Here is a 17,270-nt window from a genome sequence, read left to right on the forward strand (position 1 = left end):
ATAATCTGCGCAGGGGCAATCCGGGCTGACGGGGGAGTACAGGATGATTTAGAGATTTCAATTTGACCTAGTCCTTCATTCGTATCGAGGGCTAAACCTCCGAGATATTTTGGAGATTCAACCCTGGTCCGCGGGTCTCAGGTCCCACCCCTCAGATAATCATGCAACCCTACAAAGGATCCGATCTCCTGGAAGCCGGGACAATGTCCCGTTCTCGAAGCACTTCGCTCTCTAGCGACTCGCACTCGAGAGTCAACCTCATGTCTCCTCCCTCGGTTCACCCACCGGCCGCCTTCATTTCCTCCTCAGCTGCCTCCGACATTATTGACTCCGATCAAGAATTTAATGCCGCCGATTTTGTCCCTCTGAACGATGAGTCCGGTGCCAGCGCCGCCGCCTTGGTTACACCGGCCGCGCTGTCACTACTAAATGGCTTCCTGGACAATTTGCTCTTCAATATATTGGCCGCTTCCAAATCCACCCAACTCGCTTGTATTCGCCCGGCAGTTTCAGAGGTCTTGAAACCTCGTTTGGCTTCGGAGGTGGTCGATACCGCCGATGAAGAATTGGGGGAGTATATGGGCGAAGTTCAAGACGACAAAAATGAATTTCGCGGGGGTCAAGAGCCGAGCGGCGACTTTGATCTAGTACGCTCATGGAAGTTGACTCGGCTGCGATGTATGGTATACACTCGTTTGGGCGACATGGAAGAGGAGGATGAGGATGAATATATCGCCCAAGATGGTCTCGGGGAGAGTGATGGTGCGCCCCGAAGATTTTCAAGTCACGTCGATAATGTGACTCCCGCTGCCGCCATTTTCTTGACATCCATTATCGAGCACATTGGTGAACGTGCCTTGGTGATCGCGGGGGAGACGGCTCGGTCGCGACTGTCCGCGAAGCTGAACGACAGTGCCAGTGGATCAGTTGATCTGGAGGAAGAGCGGAAGCGAATTGACCGACTGGTGGTGGAAGATCTCGATATGGAAAAATTGGCGTTGAATGCAACTCTGGGCCGCTTGTGGCGCACTTGGCGAAAGCGCAGGCGTAATACCACACTCTCGCGAACTCTTTCGCGTGAATCTTTCCGCCGTCGAGGCCATGCAACTCTAGCGGGCAGCCGCAAGAGCAGTATCGCAACCATCGAAGAGCCCGTGACTCCCAAGGAGCCCGTTCCCGAAGTTCAGCCCCCGCCGGTCGAGCCCGCCAATATTCCCTTGCCCATCGGCGACTATGATGTTCAGGAGATTGAGGTTCCTGGTTTTTCGCACGAGCTGGAAGGGGAGGTACAGACGATGCAGGCCGTTGTTGCGCACAAAGTGCGACCGCGCAGCTTGATGGTTTTCACATCACCATCAATTGCACCAAAGTCGCCGGGTGCGAGAGATTCTCCTGTGAGTGCTTCTGCCATCGACGACCCAAAGATGGTTCGCCACATTCGCTCAAGGTCATTGCCAAATGCGGCGGCCATCCCACCACGCGACATCAAAACTGAACCAACATCCGACGATGCGCCCTCTCCAAGTGCCTCGGAGAAGAGCAAGCAGCTCGAAACAATGTACGAGGATGACGAATCTGCCGAATTTGTCGATGCCGCCGAGTCTGCCCCTGGCATTGCGATCACTACTCCTATTGAGGAGAAGGAGGATCCAACTGCAGCGGAGAGTTTAGAAAATGCGAGAATGTCCATTGTGCAGGAAGAAGACGAAGATCAAGCCGAAAAAGCCCCGCCTGTCAATGAGACTATTGCATCCTTGCGCTCTAGCGCCAACAACGATACTGATCAGTCAGATAGTGCCCGGGTCTCTGTCGCATCCCTAGACGACGAACCAACCAAAGATCCGGAGGTAATCGAAGGACGAGGCATGTGTGAAAAACCCAAGTCAGCTGCGACGATCCAACGTCCTAGGAGGAAGCCTAGTAGAGATACCACAGCTCATATTAATGCAACGGCGATCGTTGCAGAAACTAGTGAGTCTGATGTCCAGTCTTTTGCGGAGGAAAAGCCCACCACGCAAGGGGCCGAAGCCACATCCGCACCACCTGGCGCCACGATCGAGGCTATCAACACTCCTAATGACGAAAAACCCGTTGAGGGCGATCATGATAAATCCGCCATGGCATCCACATCACCAATTGTCTCCGTGAATGAGGACAATGCTCCCTCCGAAAAGCCCTCACCAAACCTTGCATCGCTAGAGCCTGATAATTCTCGACCAACTTCGGCTTCAGGGGACAGCCAATACTCCCAGAAATCCCGTACACGCCACAGACCCAGTCCGCTCGTGGTTACGGCCAGCAATCGCAGTTCTTCCAGTGGCGCAGAGCGAGCTGCGGTGCAACGCATGCACCCACGTCCCTCGTCTTCCTCCGCTCAGCCAGCCAAGTCACGCCGATCAGAGAGCTTCAGCAGCTCACGCGACAAGCGTCCAGTCACCGCGGGGTCTACGACATCTCAAAAGTCGAGCAAAATCACTCGTCTCATGGGCCGTCCGGGAGAGTCACCTTCGCTCCGTCTCCGCAGTTCATCTGATACCAGCCGAGCTTCAGGCAGTGCAGACTCCGATGGTAACGATACTACGGATCTGGACAAGTTGATCAATAGCGACGAAACCATTCACTACACACTGACACCCAAGAGTGTGAGGGAAATGACTGTAAGTGCTCTTTTGTTTCAGACTAAGCTTGTTAACAATCCAACTAACACCGGTTGTCTAGTTCCCTGATCCAACTCGACCAATCCCTAGGTCGGACACGGCTGATACTTCTGATTTGGCCGATTTCTTGAAAAACACGGCCCCTCCAGGTGAAGATGCACGGCCACCTACTTCTCTTTCTACCCGGGCAAACGGGGAGGTGACTTCTCTCGGACGTGTTAAGTCTGCGGAATCCCCAAAATATATCCCCATTTCATCTCGCATGCCGCCACCGAAGTCACCAAAATCCCCGAAGTCTCCGACGGCAGGCAGTGCTCGAGATGCTCGTCCGGCTCAGGATTCTACTCGCGAAATTGCCGAATTCATCAAGTCTACTGGACCTGCCACACCTACCTCATCGCAAGCCGGCAGCCCGGCTCCTACGATCAATGGTGCGAGATCTTCTCGACGCCAGTCCACCATCTCCGCGAGTACCAACAACACAAATAGTACTTACAATACCAACAAGTCCAGTAAATCGCGTCAATCCACTCGCAACACCCGCCGCCCTCAGGCCCGCACTCCGGCTGAGACCAAGCGTTCGCAGACATCGGAACTGATTGATTTCATCCGTGAAGGACCGCCACAACCTGGTGCGCATCGCATTCCCCGCTCCGTTGCGCCATTCCGGAACACGATCGACTCGGAAGACCTCCAGTACGACTCCGTCCAGCAGAATGAGAAGGATGCTGCTACCAACGGCTCCATGGCCAGCTCCGCGCCAAACAAGTCTATGACATCTCTTGGTTCCCGAACGGGTCTACTGGAATCAGCCAATCGTCCCAATGCTCAGGTCAAGGTCGCACCGCCAGCCAAGCCTGTGGTACAGGACGACCCAATGCCCGTGAGAAAACAACGCCGTGTTCCGGATCCTTATGCGATAGACGATGACGACGATGATGATATGCTCGAAGAGCTCATCGACGCGAAACCACCCCCGCGCCAAGAGGAAAGCTTGATGGATTTCCTCCGCAACGCCCCTCCTCCCCCCACAACCGACGAAGCACCTCAACCGTTCCAATTGAGCGGCATATCAGCTCCTCCCAGCTCCAATGGCTCCACAGGCTTGAAGTCCCGGTTCTTGCGTGCCAACACCGATAAAACCCCCTCAAGCAAAAAGTCTCTGAGCTCCTTGCGTTCACAGAGTACCCTCGGCAACAATCAAGGAAATTACTCTGAAAAAGTTGGTCCGGAACGGAACCCGGGCACTATGCCGTCCACCTCGCATAAGCAGAGTGAGACCAGTGCTCTGGCGGACTTCCTACGGAATACTGGACCACCAGAGCCCCCGGCCCGACCCAAAAAGGATAATTCGTTCTCGCGGTTCTTTGTGCGCCGCAAAAAGGTCGAGGTGTAGGCAATATTCAATTTCCACTCCGGTCCTTCGATGTCATGCTTTGAGCGTTTTGAAACTTTTCACCTAACGATCCACATCTCATCCGTCGTTTCGATTATGTCCTTTCTTCACATCTATCTTTACTTCAGACTCTACATTTCTGGATAGAGCGTTTTCCTATATGCCTTGCGGTTCCATCATTCTTGTCTATGTTGCAGCTATGAGCCGATGGCTTTTCTTTCGTTTCTTTACGAGAACACACTTTCTTTTCAACATTCCTTCCTTGGAATGTACCACTGAACGACTAATACGGATATCTCTTCCATTGTTCTTTCACTATATTTCCTTTTTTTTCAATTCTTCGTTTGACTGAGTCCTGACCAGTCTTTTTGTGAACTTCGCGATATACCATGTTTGATTTACTTGTGCCAGTATCTAAGCCTCGATGCTCCAAACCAAACTATTTCCTTTCTTCTTCACCTCAAAAATCTACTCCCTATATATCAAATTTCAAATATCATACGCAATCATAAATTAGAAGCTTCTTCTGAAGCAATCATCTTAATCAAGTCAAGGGCTTGAGGTGTAGGAGTATGCAGATTGATGACTCATCATTCAGGCAGAAACTCATGCCTTAGGCAGTCTACCCGCCCCTTACAAGGTGGCATCAACAGCTCTCCTGTTTACTGACACGACTAATTCCCCAAACCATGGGCTCCTCTCCATTCAACATGAGGTCTATCCTCGCATTTTTCCTACTTGTGGTTCAGATTGCCTCCGCCTTAAAATTCGATCTGCCCGCTCAATCCGGCCACGGCGGCAAGAACGAGAGATGCATCCGCAACTTCGTGTCTAAGGACCAGTTGGTCGTTGTCACTGCTATCGTGAGCGGCAACAAGGGTGACGGTCAAGTCGTGAACATGCATGTACGTGCAATACTATCCCAGGGACTGAGAAGTTTCAATTCCACATTCGTCACGCTTGATGGTGCTTAGCACAGGTTTGAGAAACAAGATGGATTGCTAACGACATCATTCTCAACCTACAGATCAAGGATTCCATGGGCAATGACCACGGCCGACCTAAGGATATTGTCGGTGAAGTGCGTCAGGCTTTTACTTCGACCGCGGATACTGCCTTTGATGTGTGTCTCGAGAACCAACTTTTCGGCCGCAGTAAGTCCTACCACGACATGAAACCCAGTTCGCGGGGCAATTATAAGCTCCGTACATAAACGAAGGAACCTAATCTCGAATCTTATAGACGCCGTTTCCAACCCTTCCCGTGAAATTGAACTCGATGTTGAAATCGGTGCCGATGCCCGCGACTGGTCCAGCATTCAGGCTCAAGAGAAGCTCAAGCCCATCGAGACTGACCTCCGTCGTATCGAGGAAATGGTCACTGATATCGTGAATGAGATGGAATATCTTCGCAGCCGTGAGCAGCGTCTACGTGATACCAACGAGAGCACCAATGAGCGTGTGAAGTGGTTCGCGTTCGGCACTATGGGTATGCTTGTTGGTCTGGGCGCGTGGCAGGTTGTTTACCTGCGTGCCTACTTCCGCTCTAAGCATCTTATTTAAGTCAGCTGATGAAGTTGGGGTGGATGGATTGCATATTGGAGTGTTATGTCCTTTTTGTTTTACTGTTTGGGATTTGCGCTCCAGCGCAATCCTAGGGGAGTCATGCTGCATCATATTCCTGTGTACTCTCTCATGTTGTATGGCATTCTGTTGCAACAGTCATGATCTCAATGATATAAAATACACGTCCTGCTTCTGCGGGTATTAATTCTTCATCTCATGTTTACAGTAGTAGCTAGTCGACTGATAGTGTGTCGCTGAAAACTGGATTGCGTTGAAAAATGTTGGCATCAATATTGTCAAGAGAATGAGTATCGAGGCCTTTGCATCATTCAAGTCGAGATATACATAACAAGACTGCTGTACAAAACGCTGCCTGTAGTTAATAGATTGGCTTGATAATCAACAATGCCCGGCTAAGTAATGCGCCGCGGCTCAGTGGAGAGTTCCGGTGCAAACCGCGCAAACATCCGGGTGTTGCAGGTACATTTTCGGGGCATTACTTCGGATGATGTCAAGTTAGCATTACAGCTCCTCAACTTGCAATCCCCTCGAATAAGTCTCTGACAACTATTGGAGTGGAAAGAAGACAATCACAATGTCTGCCCCCCCGATTTATCCAGCGCGTAATGCGCCCTCTGCCGTCGTACACCTCGACGGCCATCAACCGTTCATTCGGCACGTCGGCTCGACTCTTCAAGGATCCCGACGTGAATGATCGAGCTCCCTCGACTGCACAGGGCCACCGTGATGCTCAAAGTAAGAAAGGGATTAATCCGGTCGTACCTAACACGACTTCTACCATGACCAAGGACTTTCCTAACGTTGGAGCTCGGCCCGCGCCCCCCGAGATGCTCAACTCAGTCGATCCGAACTACCGCCCAGCTGATCCATACCCTGGCAAGATCGAGCATTACACTGGTGGTCGTCAAGACCAAGGGCCGCAGAAGCCTGAGCTGGGCGTTGGAGAGATGGAAGGTATTACCTTCAAGGTTGAACCGCTGAAAAGAGTTGGAGAGGATGTTACCACCAAAAGAGCTCGTCTGCTTTGTAAGTTGCCTTAGATCTTTTATTTAAAGCGTCAATGACTCCAAGTCAAAAGGTTTAATTAACATTGTTCTTAATTCAGACCAGAGTCGCAAGCGTGGCATTCTTGAGTCCGACCTGCTTCTGTCTACTTTTGCCGACGTTTACTTGCGCACCATGACTGCAGAGCAGTTACAGGAGTATGACAGCTTCCTGGACGAGAACGACTGGGATATCTACTACTGGGCAACGCAAGACCCGCCCTCAGATGAACCCGGAGCCGCTACTCCACCACCTGAGGACACGCTCACCGAGACTTGGAAAGAAACAGGTGCCAAGAGCGGTGAGTGGGCGCAAACCGTTGGAGCTTTCAAGGCGGCGTATCGTCCTGTTCCTTCGCGGTGGAAGGATTCAGATGTGCTGAAGTTATTGCGGGAACATGTTCGGGATAAGAGTGCGACTGGCTTTGAGTCGGCGAAGAGTAAAAAGACTGGTGGTGGATTGGGCCGCATGCCGAATGTACAAGTGTTTAACTAGCGGAGATATTGGTTGGGTTTGTAGCCATTTTGTACATTATATTACCATAGTTGCCTTTTTGAACATGACTATGCCATGTTATATTGTGATTCAAGATGTTTCGATTTTTGTTTAGTAATGCTGTTGATACGGAGGGGACAATGGCTAGAACATAATAATTGTGTATTATCAATTGCATTCAACCATGAAATCCGAGTAGTCGAAACCATGTATGCATAGTTGGGTAGTAGACTTGGATATACATACTGATCTAATAATATGAACCAGGTGGACCTATTGTCGTTCCAATAGTTGGATTATTACTAAGCACGGGACCGGTATCATGTGATCTTCGCTTATAGTTAGGGCACAGCGGAACCACACAAGGAGCCAGCCAACCGGGTTAGGGCTTGAGCGGGCACGCAGCAGTCTCCTTCCCTCTGCGATTTTATCTCCCCAGCGTCAACGACCTCCCCATTCTCTCACCTTCATCCGTCTACTCCCATCATGGCTGAGCAGCTGGTTCTTCGCGGCACCCTCGAGGGCCACAATGGCTGGGTTACTTCCCTGGCGACTTCTCTGGAGAAGTAAGAGATATGGCCCGAGTTTTTCGCAATCGAATACATCGTTCTAACTATTCCGGTTATAGCCCCAACATGCTGCTGTCCGGTTCTCGCGACAAGACCCTGATCATCTGGAACCTGACCCGCGATGAGCAGGCTTACGGCTACCCCAAGCGCAGCCTGGAGGGCCACTCCCACATCGTCTCTGACTGTGTATGCAATTGCCCCTCCCGCACCCGCATCCGCACCGAAAGCAAGGATCTATTGGAAAATCAAGAAAGAATTGGCATCGGACTACAGGACCGGGAACAACAAATTGGAACTGTTTGGCTGACCGCTGGTCTTGTCTATAGGTGATCTCCTCCGACGGTGCCTACGCTCTGTCTTCCTCCTGGGACAAGTCTCTCCGTCTCTGGGAGCTGTCCACCGGTAACACCACCCGTACCTTTGTCGGCCACACCAACGACGTTCTCTCCGTCTCCTTCTCCGCCGACAACCGTCAGATCGTTTCCGGTTCCCGTGACCGCTCCATCAAGCTGTGGAACACCCTTGGTGACTGCAAGTTCACCATCACCGACAAGGGCCACACCGAGTGGGTTTCCTGCGTTCGCTTCAGCCCCAACCCCCAGAACCCCGTCATTGTCTCCGCTGGCTGGGACAAGCTCGTCAAGGTACGCTACAAAATTCCGTTTTTCGAAGCCAAGCACGCTCTTTTTCAAATGCCGTTGTTTTATACTCCTTTCCCTACATGATGTTTGCATAAAACGTATTTGCTACTTCAGAGCCCTCAGGGGCCATGAGACAATTTTCACCCAATGCCTGATAGAATCTATTCAAAGCTTGTTTGTTTTGAATGAGGAGGAAGAGGAAAAAATATTCTGCTTTTTGCTGGCTTTCAATTGTGAAGACTCAATGAAATCAGAATCGCTGACAATTTGTCCATCAATAGGTCTGGGAGCTCGCCTCCTGCCGTCTGCAGACCGACCACATCGGTCACACCGGCTACATCAACACCGTCACCATCTCCCCCGATGGTTCCCTTTGCGCCTCCGGTGGCAAGGACGGTACCACCATGCTGTGGGATCTGAACGAGTCCAAGCACCTCTACTCCCTCCACGCCGGTGATGAGATCCACGCCCTGGTCTTCTCCCCCAACCGCTACTGGCTGTGCGCCGCCACCAGCAGCTCCATCACCATCTTCGACCTCGAGAAGAAGAGCAAGGTTGATGAGCTCAAGCCCGAGTACGTTGAGAAGGGCAAGAAGAGCCGTGACCCCGAGTGTATCTCCCTTGCCTGGTCCGCCGACGGCCAGACTCTGTTCGCCGGTTACACCGACAACAAGATCCGTGCCTGGGGTGTTATGTCGCGGGCTTAGATGTCTGATGAGTTTGCGGTGAAGGGAATGGAGGCCTCTTTTTGATCTATCGTCAAGGGAATCAAAAAAAAGTTCAAAATCGAGAACAAGAAGGGCATTGGTTTGGAATGTATGAGCCACGAGCAATGAAGCACTCTTGGGCCGGGGCCGCCCCGGCCTTGGAGGTTTTCTAACATGCCTAGCTTACTCGATTCGCCATTAAATCGAATGTTTAGAATCTTGTGACGGCATGTGATGTTCTAATACCACTTAAGGCATCAAAATGTTTCCTATTTTTTCTTCATTCGTCCCAGACTGCGTAGTCGTAGTGCGAATTAATTAATTTACCTGTAGATTGTAACCATCTAATATGCCTACCTTTCGTTTTCTCAAGCTACTATTCCTGTGTCTTATACATGCCAGATGGGCCCTGGAAAGATTTTTATGCTTATCATTTATGTTGTATTGACTGGAATTGGAGTTGGAGTCTATTGGGTACTGCATAAACTAATGTACAAAAAGTGCTATCCAGCTACTTCACAAGATTCTCTTTTTAAGTCTTTTCAGGGCATCATCCGCCACTGAGACTCCCTCCTGATAGCCAAGCTTCTTCGCAAGGTTCTTCGCCTCGGTATAGTGTGCAATCGCTGTATCAGGCTTCTGCTGTAGCTCAGCCAATTCGCCAAGATTGTAGCTGGCCGCGACGCAGGTAAGATCACATTCCTCGTCGCGAATCGGAGGTTTGATGTGCGCCGCAACATCGATGGCTTTTTGCGCCCATTGCCGAGCCGCCTCGACTGTAGGATCCTGGGAAATACCTTGTTGCTTCATCTGCTGTACACGAGGAGATGTTGGCTGTGCTTGACCAGCCATAGCACTGGAAACACTATTTAGCAACACAACCTGTTTGCATGATACCGAGTTTCCTTCCTCGGCTCGAATAATATCTAAAGCGCGAAGGTATAAGGGCATGGCGAGCTCGTGTCGCTCCCTTTCGGTATAAACCGTAGCAAGATCCGTCAGTGCAGTGGCGATCTCAGTCAGGTTCATCCATGAAGAGTCCGCCCCCTCGCTCGAGCTTGCTCCTACAGGCAACCCCAGCTTTTGACGTCGGTGCATCTCCTTGAGGCACAACTCCACGGCAGCAACCTGTGCCGCTTCAGCCTTCTTATCGTCTTGCATGTAATCGCTAGCGTATAGCTCGGCCAACTTCATATTAATGCCGATGACTTTCTTCAAAGCACGCTCCCGTTGGCGAGCCTCAAATTCTTGCATCGCTTTCAATTCTTTTTCCGCGTCTTCAAGTGCTTGTTTGTTGATCTGCACGTTGTCGGCTGCTACATTGGCATCTGAAGAAAGCTGCGCCTCTGTCAATGAGGCCTTGGTAACAGTAGATGACTCCATTCGCTGACCTTCCTCCACCCAGGTCAATGCCTCGTTCTTCGTTCGCTCCAACACCTCCGTAGCCTGTTTCACTAGTCCCGCTTTTTCGAGCATCGCCGCAACCTGTATCTTGAGACCCAACACTTCGTCCGAAAAAGGATGCATTCCCTCTTCAATGGCTAGAGACAACGCATTTTTATACGCATTCAATGCCTTGGGTGCGTTCAAGTCGATATCTGTGTAGTAAATTGCTTGGCGCAAGGCATCCGCCACCTTCGGAGGAAACTTGGTGTATTGTGGGATATTTTTGGTGACTTCAACATATGAGGTCCAAACAAAGAAGATGATTCCACCAACCGCCGAAAGAATAGCAAGTGGTAGGACGATCGGGTTCTTGCGGAAGATGTCTTTGGATGCTTCGCGGTAGCCCATACGGAGACGGTGACTGTACGAGGAGTACCGCTGGCCGTACACGCGTGCGCTCGGAGTTATATTCGAATTGTGTATCTTCGCTTGTGGTGAAGGCCGTGTTGTGTTATTGCATATTGATCGAGCGGTCGTCTGACGCTGGGGTTGGAGGAGTTGGGGGATGCTGGCGCTGATGCGCCGCGACGCTGCACGGAACATTGGCGTGTTTGCGAATGTGATTATGATTCTTGGTTGTTTCGCCGCTTTTGAACTGCCTCTGGGGATTCAGGTGTCTTGAAGTTGAGAGTTGAGAGTTGAGAGTTGAGAGTTGAGAGTTGAGAGTTGACAAGGCGGAGATGCGGCGGCAAGTTGATTTTCTCCTGGCCCAAGCTTCTCTTTGCCGTTGACTGGGTATGACGTCGCCCATCTCTACTTCTACTCTGCGACTAAGCCTTTCCTCTTGCATTGGGGACATAAGCCAACCAGATATCTCACCTGCTCAGTTATATTAGCTCCAGATGTGTGGACGCTATGCTTTGGGTGTGGTATGTTCTCCTCAGTACTGCGTGGAACTTCCACTCATAACTCTTCCAGCGCTTGGCGTACATGCGACAGCAGTTAGAAGACAGGGGTATGCAGGTTGACGATGCACCAGAAGACGAAGATATTCGGGAGACATTCAATTTCGCCCCCGGTAATTTTGGTGCTGTCTATCGAGCAGAGATCCCTGACAGGGGCCATGGTCGCCACGAGGTACCCGATGAAAGCCAGCAAGACGAGCATGACACACCAAAGGAAGAGCACATCAAGTATAAAATCCAAAGTATGAAATGGGGCCTCATCCCTTTCTGGACGAAGCGAGCACCAGACTATGGCTCTATGATGCGCACGATCAATTGTCGTGACGATTCACTTGTCGAAGACCGGGGTATGTGGACGGCCATGAAACGAAAGAAGAGATGTATTGTGCTTTGTCAGGGCTTCTATGAGTGGCTCAAGAAGGGCCCAGATGGGGAAAGAAAAGATTCCTCATTTTGTCAAACGAAAAGATGGAGACTTAATGTGCTTTGCAGGTCTATGGGATTGTGTGCAATACGAGGGTAGGCAAAGTATATATGTATTTCATCTTGGAGTCTTATAGCTAACAAATGTATCTCGACTAGGCTCTGAGGATAAGCTCTACACTTATACTATCATCACAACTTCGTCAAACTCATATCTTTCCTTCTTGCATGAGCGCATGCCTGTTATCCTAGAGCCTGGCTCGGAAGCCATGGGTGTCTGGCTTGATCCTAAGCGAAATACATGGTCCAAAGAATTGCAGGCGATGCTCAAGCCTTACGAAGGCGAGCTAGAATGCTATCCCGTCTCTAAAGAGGTTGGAAAGGTTGGGAACAACTCTCCTGACTTCATTGTCCCCGTCAACAGCAAAGACAACAAGAGTAATATTGCAAACTTCTTTTCCAACGCCCAGAAAAAAGAGAAGCCTAAAGATATATCCAATGTATCCTCAAGGAAGGAGTCTGTCACAAAATCTGAAGATCACGATGATCAGACAAATATAGAAAAGGGGATTAAGAGGGAGCATCATTCTCCAAGCACTGATGAACACAATAAGAAACAGAAGATGGACCAGAGCACGATTCCGCCTACACCACCAAAGGCGAAGATGAGGACGCGGAGTGCTACCCATAATACTCCTACGAAAAAGTCTGCTACGACAAAACCGACTGATGGATCACAAAGAATTACAAAATTTTTTAAGTAGTAATAGGCATGACAGCCTTGAAATAATACAGAAATGTGACACTTCTTGGATATGAGAATGTATAGAAAGTAAAGGCAAAGGTATTGAAGTATTTGTACAAAATTAGTCGAAACTGAAGCTCAGTAGAAGTATTCATCTTTCATTGTCGAATCAGAACGCGCTCACTACTGATAGTAGTAATATTTGTATATGAAAGAGGTAGTAATACACTATGCGGACCTGCTAGAGATGAAATGGTGGCATATTTGAAGTTTGTCGTACAACTCGAGCGATTTTGGAGACGATCACCGGGCTATTGTCGAAACCTGTTCCAAGGTTCATTGCTTTTCCATCTCGAGTTCTCGCAGCCTCTGTACAAGCTTCTCCTTGAGAAATGGACTGATACCCAGACTATAGCTTCAAGTTAGCAAAAGGTGATAATGCTGATGTTATAACGAAGTATATATTTCTTACATTCCGTCTCTGGTCACGATTCGATATGTGCCTGGTAAGATGTCAGTAGTGTAAAAAATCATGTCTTCTTATAAAGACATACCACTCGGTTGGTAATTTCCATTTCCATCCACGAATTGGCCTGCTCCGTCTACCTCAAGGCTGCCGAACATATCTTCAGGCCTAGATGATATCAGCTACAAGCGTCCGGCCATAGGACAAATATTTTCGCTATGAGATAAAACATACCAAGCAATTCGTCCATACTCCGGAGGCCGTCTGGTGTCCGAAATATGAATCCAGCCACCTCTACCAGCAGAGCCTGCCCCTCCTTGACCACTCGCTCCACCACTGGAGTCGCCCATTTCCTTGCGCCGACGCTTGCCCCGGTTGCCAGTAAGTAGCACGCCCCCAGACATCAGATTGGCACCTGAGGTGGATACCATAACTTGCGCCTGAGATTGTGCGTCTGGATCCTTATGGGCATATTTGGCGAAGACGTCTTGGAGGATATCGAGAAATTTGGGGTTCTCCGTTAATGAGTCTGTTGTTGGTGGCAGCTTTGTAGTAACTCCGATGGCAAGATTTGGATTGACTGGTTTGGACGGCAGGAGTGAAAGAATGTGCGATGATGTCGGCCCTTCACTGGGGAATACATACTAAAGCAACATGTATTAGAGTCGCAAGCGTCATAGAAAATAGTCATAATCGCATACTATATATGGGTTGCCCTCCAAAGTAGAAACTTGGCGAACACGAGTCCATCTGGGCATATTGAGGGCCTTGCGGCCAAATGCTCTTGTCACGAGCATTTTCAAACACGTCAGGGTTCAACCTGGAAATTTTGTAATTGAAAGAACAGAGCTGTTGTCCTTGTGGTTTCTTGCTTCAAAGGATGCGGTCATCTCCCCGGGCGGTGAGGAGAACGTTTTGTTATGCCGCGCTGCGGGAAAGCGCCAATCGCCAATTCAACATTGGAGCTGTTGACTTCAAAGCTGCAGTGGTTGAGCGTCTTGCTTTGTGCGCAGAGTGGATTGGCCTTCAATTTGGTAAACCACTCCCATTAGGTCTCAGCTTTGGCCTATTTCTACGTTTGTCACGAGTGATCTTGGCTGTTCAATCCATTCACTTGCTTGCTCATTACAACTCGACCGCATTATCTAGCCAACCAGCTCCTATACTAAGCCCTAGTGAATGATATCGCATTCATACAATTGGAATCCGCTACTTGCACCATGGCGACTCCGTCAGCTAAACCGGGTACAACCCCCACCCATCTCACCTCGTCCCCACGCCCATCCTCTGCGCCTCTCTCCCGCTCAATCGCTCATAAATCGCCCTCAATGAGAACCCCGACAGCTTCAGGCTCGGGACAGAATCAGCCACCTAGCACTTCGTCACATCAATATACGACCCCTCTCGTGGCAACAAGTGGTGTGGACGATCCGGTCAATTTTAGTTCTCCTTCAGCGCTGCTGGCACTGGGCGGTTACGCGGGCATCAGCCCCTCTCCTGCTGTGCATGACACACTGGTCGGTACCAGCATGAATGAGAACGACATTCAGAATCTGGGAATGCAAGGTCTCAAGCTCGGGCTCCCGAGAGACAGCGACGAAGAACAAAGACACCGCATTGAAGAAGTTGTTCAGAGTCTTCGCGCGCGCGTTGCGGGAAGAGGTGTCTCCCGGGAGGGAATCGAGCGACTGAGTAGACTGGAAGGTCTTGAGCGTCTCTGGCAGGATGACAACATCAATATTGCGGGCAATTTCGTTGATCTCGAGATCGAATTTCACGCCGGTCATGACATTGTCAAAGACGTCAATCTACAATATGCAACACCGGGATACACGGGAGGGGAGCGGCGCGAAACTGCTACATTGGTTTTGAAGCGCAATCTTATACAATCTATACAGGATGCTAATTCTGGGAAATGGAGATCCCTTGGTCCTTTTTACAGAAATTTGCAATGGCTCGCCAAGCTGGACAAGCTTAGCCAGCAGGTGAACTGCTTCGAGGCACTTGAGGCACTTGAGGAGAATCTGAAGCGCATCTGGATGGAAGAAGGCAAAGATAGCCAATACGGTGGAGAGCATGAGCATCTTTGCGCTGGAGTCATTGGTCGTCCGACAATGCATAAAGGCGCACGGGTCGGACTAGGTCTAGAGTATTGGATTGAACAAGCAAAGCTTCTGGACTCCAGAAAGCCTGACACATCTGCCGACTCAATGGCCATTGACGGAGCGCAAGAGTCAGACCCAGAGGTGGACGATCAATCGAAAACATGGGCCATTATGATTGAATGTGAAGAAGGATATCCGTCCTTGCGTATCTCAAAAGATTGGATCGGAAGCGAAATTTTTACATCTGGGGAGAGCAGTGAGCCAGTACCTTCAGCTGGGTCAGCAGGATCTGTCAACTGGCTTGAGCCACCGCAGACAATGCGGTTGCCCCAAGGTGACCATCCAGATCCGATGGCCCTTGATTCAACCATGTTAGAGCATTCACCACCAAATCGCCGATTTGTCGCGAAATTAGAACCGCCTCTTGAAGTTCCTATCCTTGCTGCCTCTGAAATTCATCGACATCTTGGCATGCAATTACCGCAGGATTTTAAGATGGTCACCTACGATGGGTTATTGGTCCCCGGGAAAACAACGGACGCTGCAGCTCAACTCGGTCGGCGGAAGCACACTGCATCTATACAAGCACCCGATTCAACGGGGACCATCCGTCCAAAAAATCATATATACACCTTCCAAGCATTCGAGTCTGTCACGGGTCGAACAATTTCCAGTCTGCCTTTCTCTCATCCTCGGCAGCTCGCCGACATCTTACCGGTAAGTCCTTTCAATTTTAGCATTGCATGTAAAGATACTAATTTTGAAAAAGGTTCTTCGCCAATACGCTCTTGTTGCAAGTCTAGTAAGAAGGATTTTTAACTCTCCCAAGTCGCAAGAAAAGAAAGTCAAGCCATCGAAAAAAGCATCGTTGAATCCTTCATTACCTTCGGATCCTCTTTCAGACTTGTTCTCTAAAACCGATGGGATCACCATCTTGAGTAACGATGATCCGAATCAAGATCGACTTGAATTTCTCCTGGGTGGTCCAGAAACCAATTCTACAACCAACGACCAGCCTGGCGAGCCTGCGAATGATGGAATCATGGTAGACCTCACACTACGCACGCAACTTGGACAAGCGCCGGCCGTCATGCTTTTCATCACTGATTGCAGTCGGGCCATGCATCGAACGGGGCATGATGACCCATTAATATCAATATGCTTTGAGGTTGGTTTGAATGGTCGTATCAACGTGGTAGACAGCTCAGGGCTTGCGCGAAGCAAAGGAAAAGAATTCGGTGGTGATTCGGAGATGCATGGAGCAGATGAACTGGGATCTGAGCTGCAAGATATTCACAAGAAGATCGCGAGGGTCATAGAGATCTCACAGGATATTGGCACTCTGGTAGAGTGGGTCCTGCGTTGGCAGCGGCAGCGGACCGGCAGCGGCTGAGGCTGAGACCGAGACTGAGACTGAAACCGATGAGACTTACCGGCAATACACGGCTCTAGAGGCTGGTCGTCTCAATTCCTCATGGTCTTTGACTATCTCCTACTGTTTGTCATTGCGTACAGTCGGCACAGCTGTCCTAATCTGCGAGCTTTCTCAGACCTGCAGGTACGACCACTAGCCCTTGGCATGCCATATGACAGCGGTGCCATTCGCTGTCAAGTCGTTATCAAGGTTGGATTATGGTACACCGTCAATGCACAGGTGCAGCATCGAAGTTTATATATGCATGACTTGATAAGATCGGAGGTCGATCTATCGCTGAGCGTACAGCATGCATAAGCGATTGACAGGATGTGCAGTGCAGCACAGCGGCAAGGAACTGTCAAAGTGATTGACAGGTACCAAATTGAAATGACCAGCCACCATGAAGCATCGAAACAAATCCTTGCAGAGCGATACTGAATGGACATGTATTTTGGCACATGGTCATCTTAAATATGAATTCAGAATGGATGGAATAGGGATTGTCGAAATTTAGCCGTAGAATCCACTCCAGTCCAACTTGATGCTTTTACTAGTTCCACCGTACTTTTATGTAAAGCAATAGAAATCTTACTGACTAGGTTATCATGAAGCCGCAATGCACATCTACTGCTAGGATCAGACTCGGCAATACCCAGGGCTCGGTGACA

General features: G+C 49.8%; 8 protein-coding genes across 8 annotated transcripts; 6 read left to right on the forward strand and 2 right to left on the reverse strand.

Moving 5' to 3' along the window:
• Positions 1-161: 161 nt before the first annotated feature.
• Positions 162-4,053, forward strand: N7469_008006 (uncharacterized protein; the record flags this gene model as incomplete). Its single annotated transcript, XM_056646924.1, has 2 exons — positions 162-2,657; positions 2,719-4,053. The coding sequence occupies 2 exons, from the start codon at positions 162-164 to the stop codon at positions 4,051-4,053; spliced, it is 3,831 nt and encodes a 1,276-aa protein (XP_056498475.1).
• Positions 4,054-4,742: 689 nt separating this feature from the next.
• Positions 4,743-5,615, forward strand: N7469_008007 (p24 family protein; the record flags this gene model as incomplete). The annotated part of the gene is made up of 3 exons (XM_056646925.1): positions 4,743-4,958; positions 5,081-5,207; positions 5,296-5,615. The coding sequence occupies 3 exons, from the start codon at positions 4,743-4,745 to the stop codon at positions 5,613-5,615; spliced, it is 663 nt and encodes a 220-aa protein (XP_056498476.1).
• A 629-nt stretch (positions 5,616-6,244) lies between these two features.
• Positions 6,245-7,178, forward strand: N7469_008008 (succinate dehydrogenase assembly factor 2; the record flags this gene model as incomplete). The annotated part of the gene is made up of 2 exons (XM_056646926.1): positions 6,245-6,665; positions 6,745-7,178. 2 exons carry the CDS (start codon positions 6,245-6,247, stop codon positions 7,176-7,178), a joined length of 855 nt encoding a protein of 284 aa, XP_056498477.1.
• Positions 7,179-7,664: 486 nt separating this feature from the next.
• Positions 7,665-9,095, forward strand: cpcB (40S ribosomal protein RACK1; the record flags this gene model as incomplete). The annotated part of the gene is made up of 4 exons (XM_056646927.1): positions 7,665-7,744; positions 7,807-7,933; positions 8,074-8,391; positions 8,670-9,095. 4 exons carry the CDS (start codon positions 7,665-7,667, stop codon positions 9,093-9,095), a joined length of 951 nt encoding a protein of 316 aa, XP_056498478.1.
• A 516-nt stretch (positions 9,096-9,611) lies between these two features.
• Positions 9,612-11,084, reverse strand: N7469_008010 (TPR domain protein; the record flags this gene model as incomplete). The annotated part of the gene is made up of 1 exon (XM_056646928.1): positions 9,612-11,084. One exon carries the CDS (start codon positions 11,082-11,084, stop codon positions 9,612-9,614), a length of 1,473 nt encoding a protein of 490 aa, XP_056498479.1.
• A 299-nt stretch (positions 11,085-11,383) lies between these two features.
• N7469_008011 (SOS response-associated peptidase) lies at positions 11,384-12,633 on the forward strand (the record flags this gene model as incomplete). The annotated part of the gene is made up of 3 exons (XM_056646929.1): positions 11,384-11,410; positions 11,460-11,927; positions 12,007-12,633. 3 exons carry the CDS (start codon positions 11,384-11,386, stop codon positions 12,631-12,633), a joined length of 1,122 nt encoding a protein of 373 aa, XP_056498480.1.
• Positions 12,634-12,950: 317 nt separating this feature from the next.
• N7469_008012 (uncharacterized protein) lies at positions 12,951-13,877 on the reverse strand (the record flags this gene model as incomplete). The annotated part of the gene is made up of 5 exons (XM_056646930.1): positions 12,951-13,023; positions 13,087-13,117; positions 13,169-13,248; positions 13,315-13,724; positions 13,782-13,877. 5 exons carry the CDS (start codon positions 13,875-13,877, stop codon positions 12,951-12,953), a joined length of 690 nt encoding a protein of 229 aa, XP_056498481.1.
• A 423-nt stretch (positions 13,878-14,300) lies between these two features.
• N7469_008013 (RNA polymerase II mediator complex middle subunit MED1) lies at positions 14,301-16,578 on the forward strand (the record flags this gene model as incomplete). The annotated part of the gene is made up of 2 exons (XM_056646931.1): positions 14,301-15,902; positions 15,955-16,578. 2 exons carry the CDS (start codon positions 14,301-14,303, stop codon positions 16,576-16,578), a joined length of 2,226 nt encoding a protein of 741 aa, XP_056498482.1.
• Between the last annotated feature and the right edge of the window lie 692 nt (positions 16,579-17,270).

This window comes from Penicillium citrinum (genome assembly GCF_028827155.1).
Source record: "Penicillium citrinum strain IBT 23319 chromosome Unknown utg000007l:1.0-2040159.0:1.0-2041076.0, whole genome shotgun sequence".
NCBI lineage: Eukaryota > Fungi > Ascomycota > Eurotiomycetes > Eurotiales > Aspergillaceae > Penicillium > Penicillium citrinum.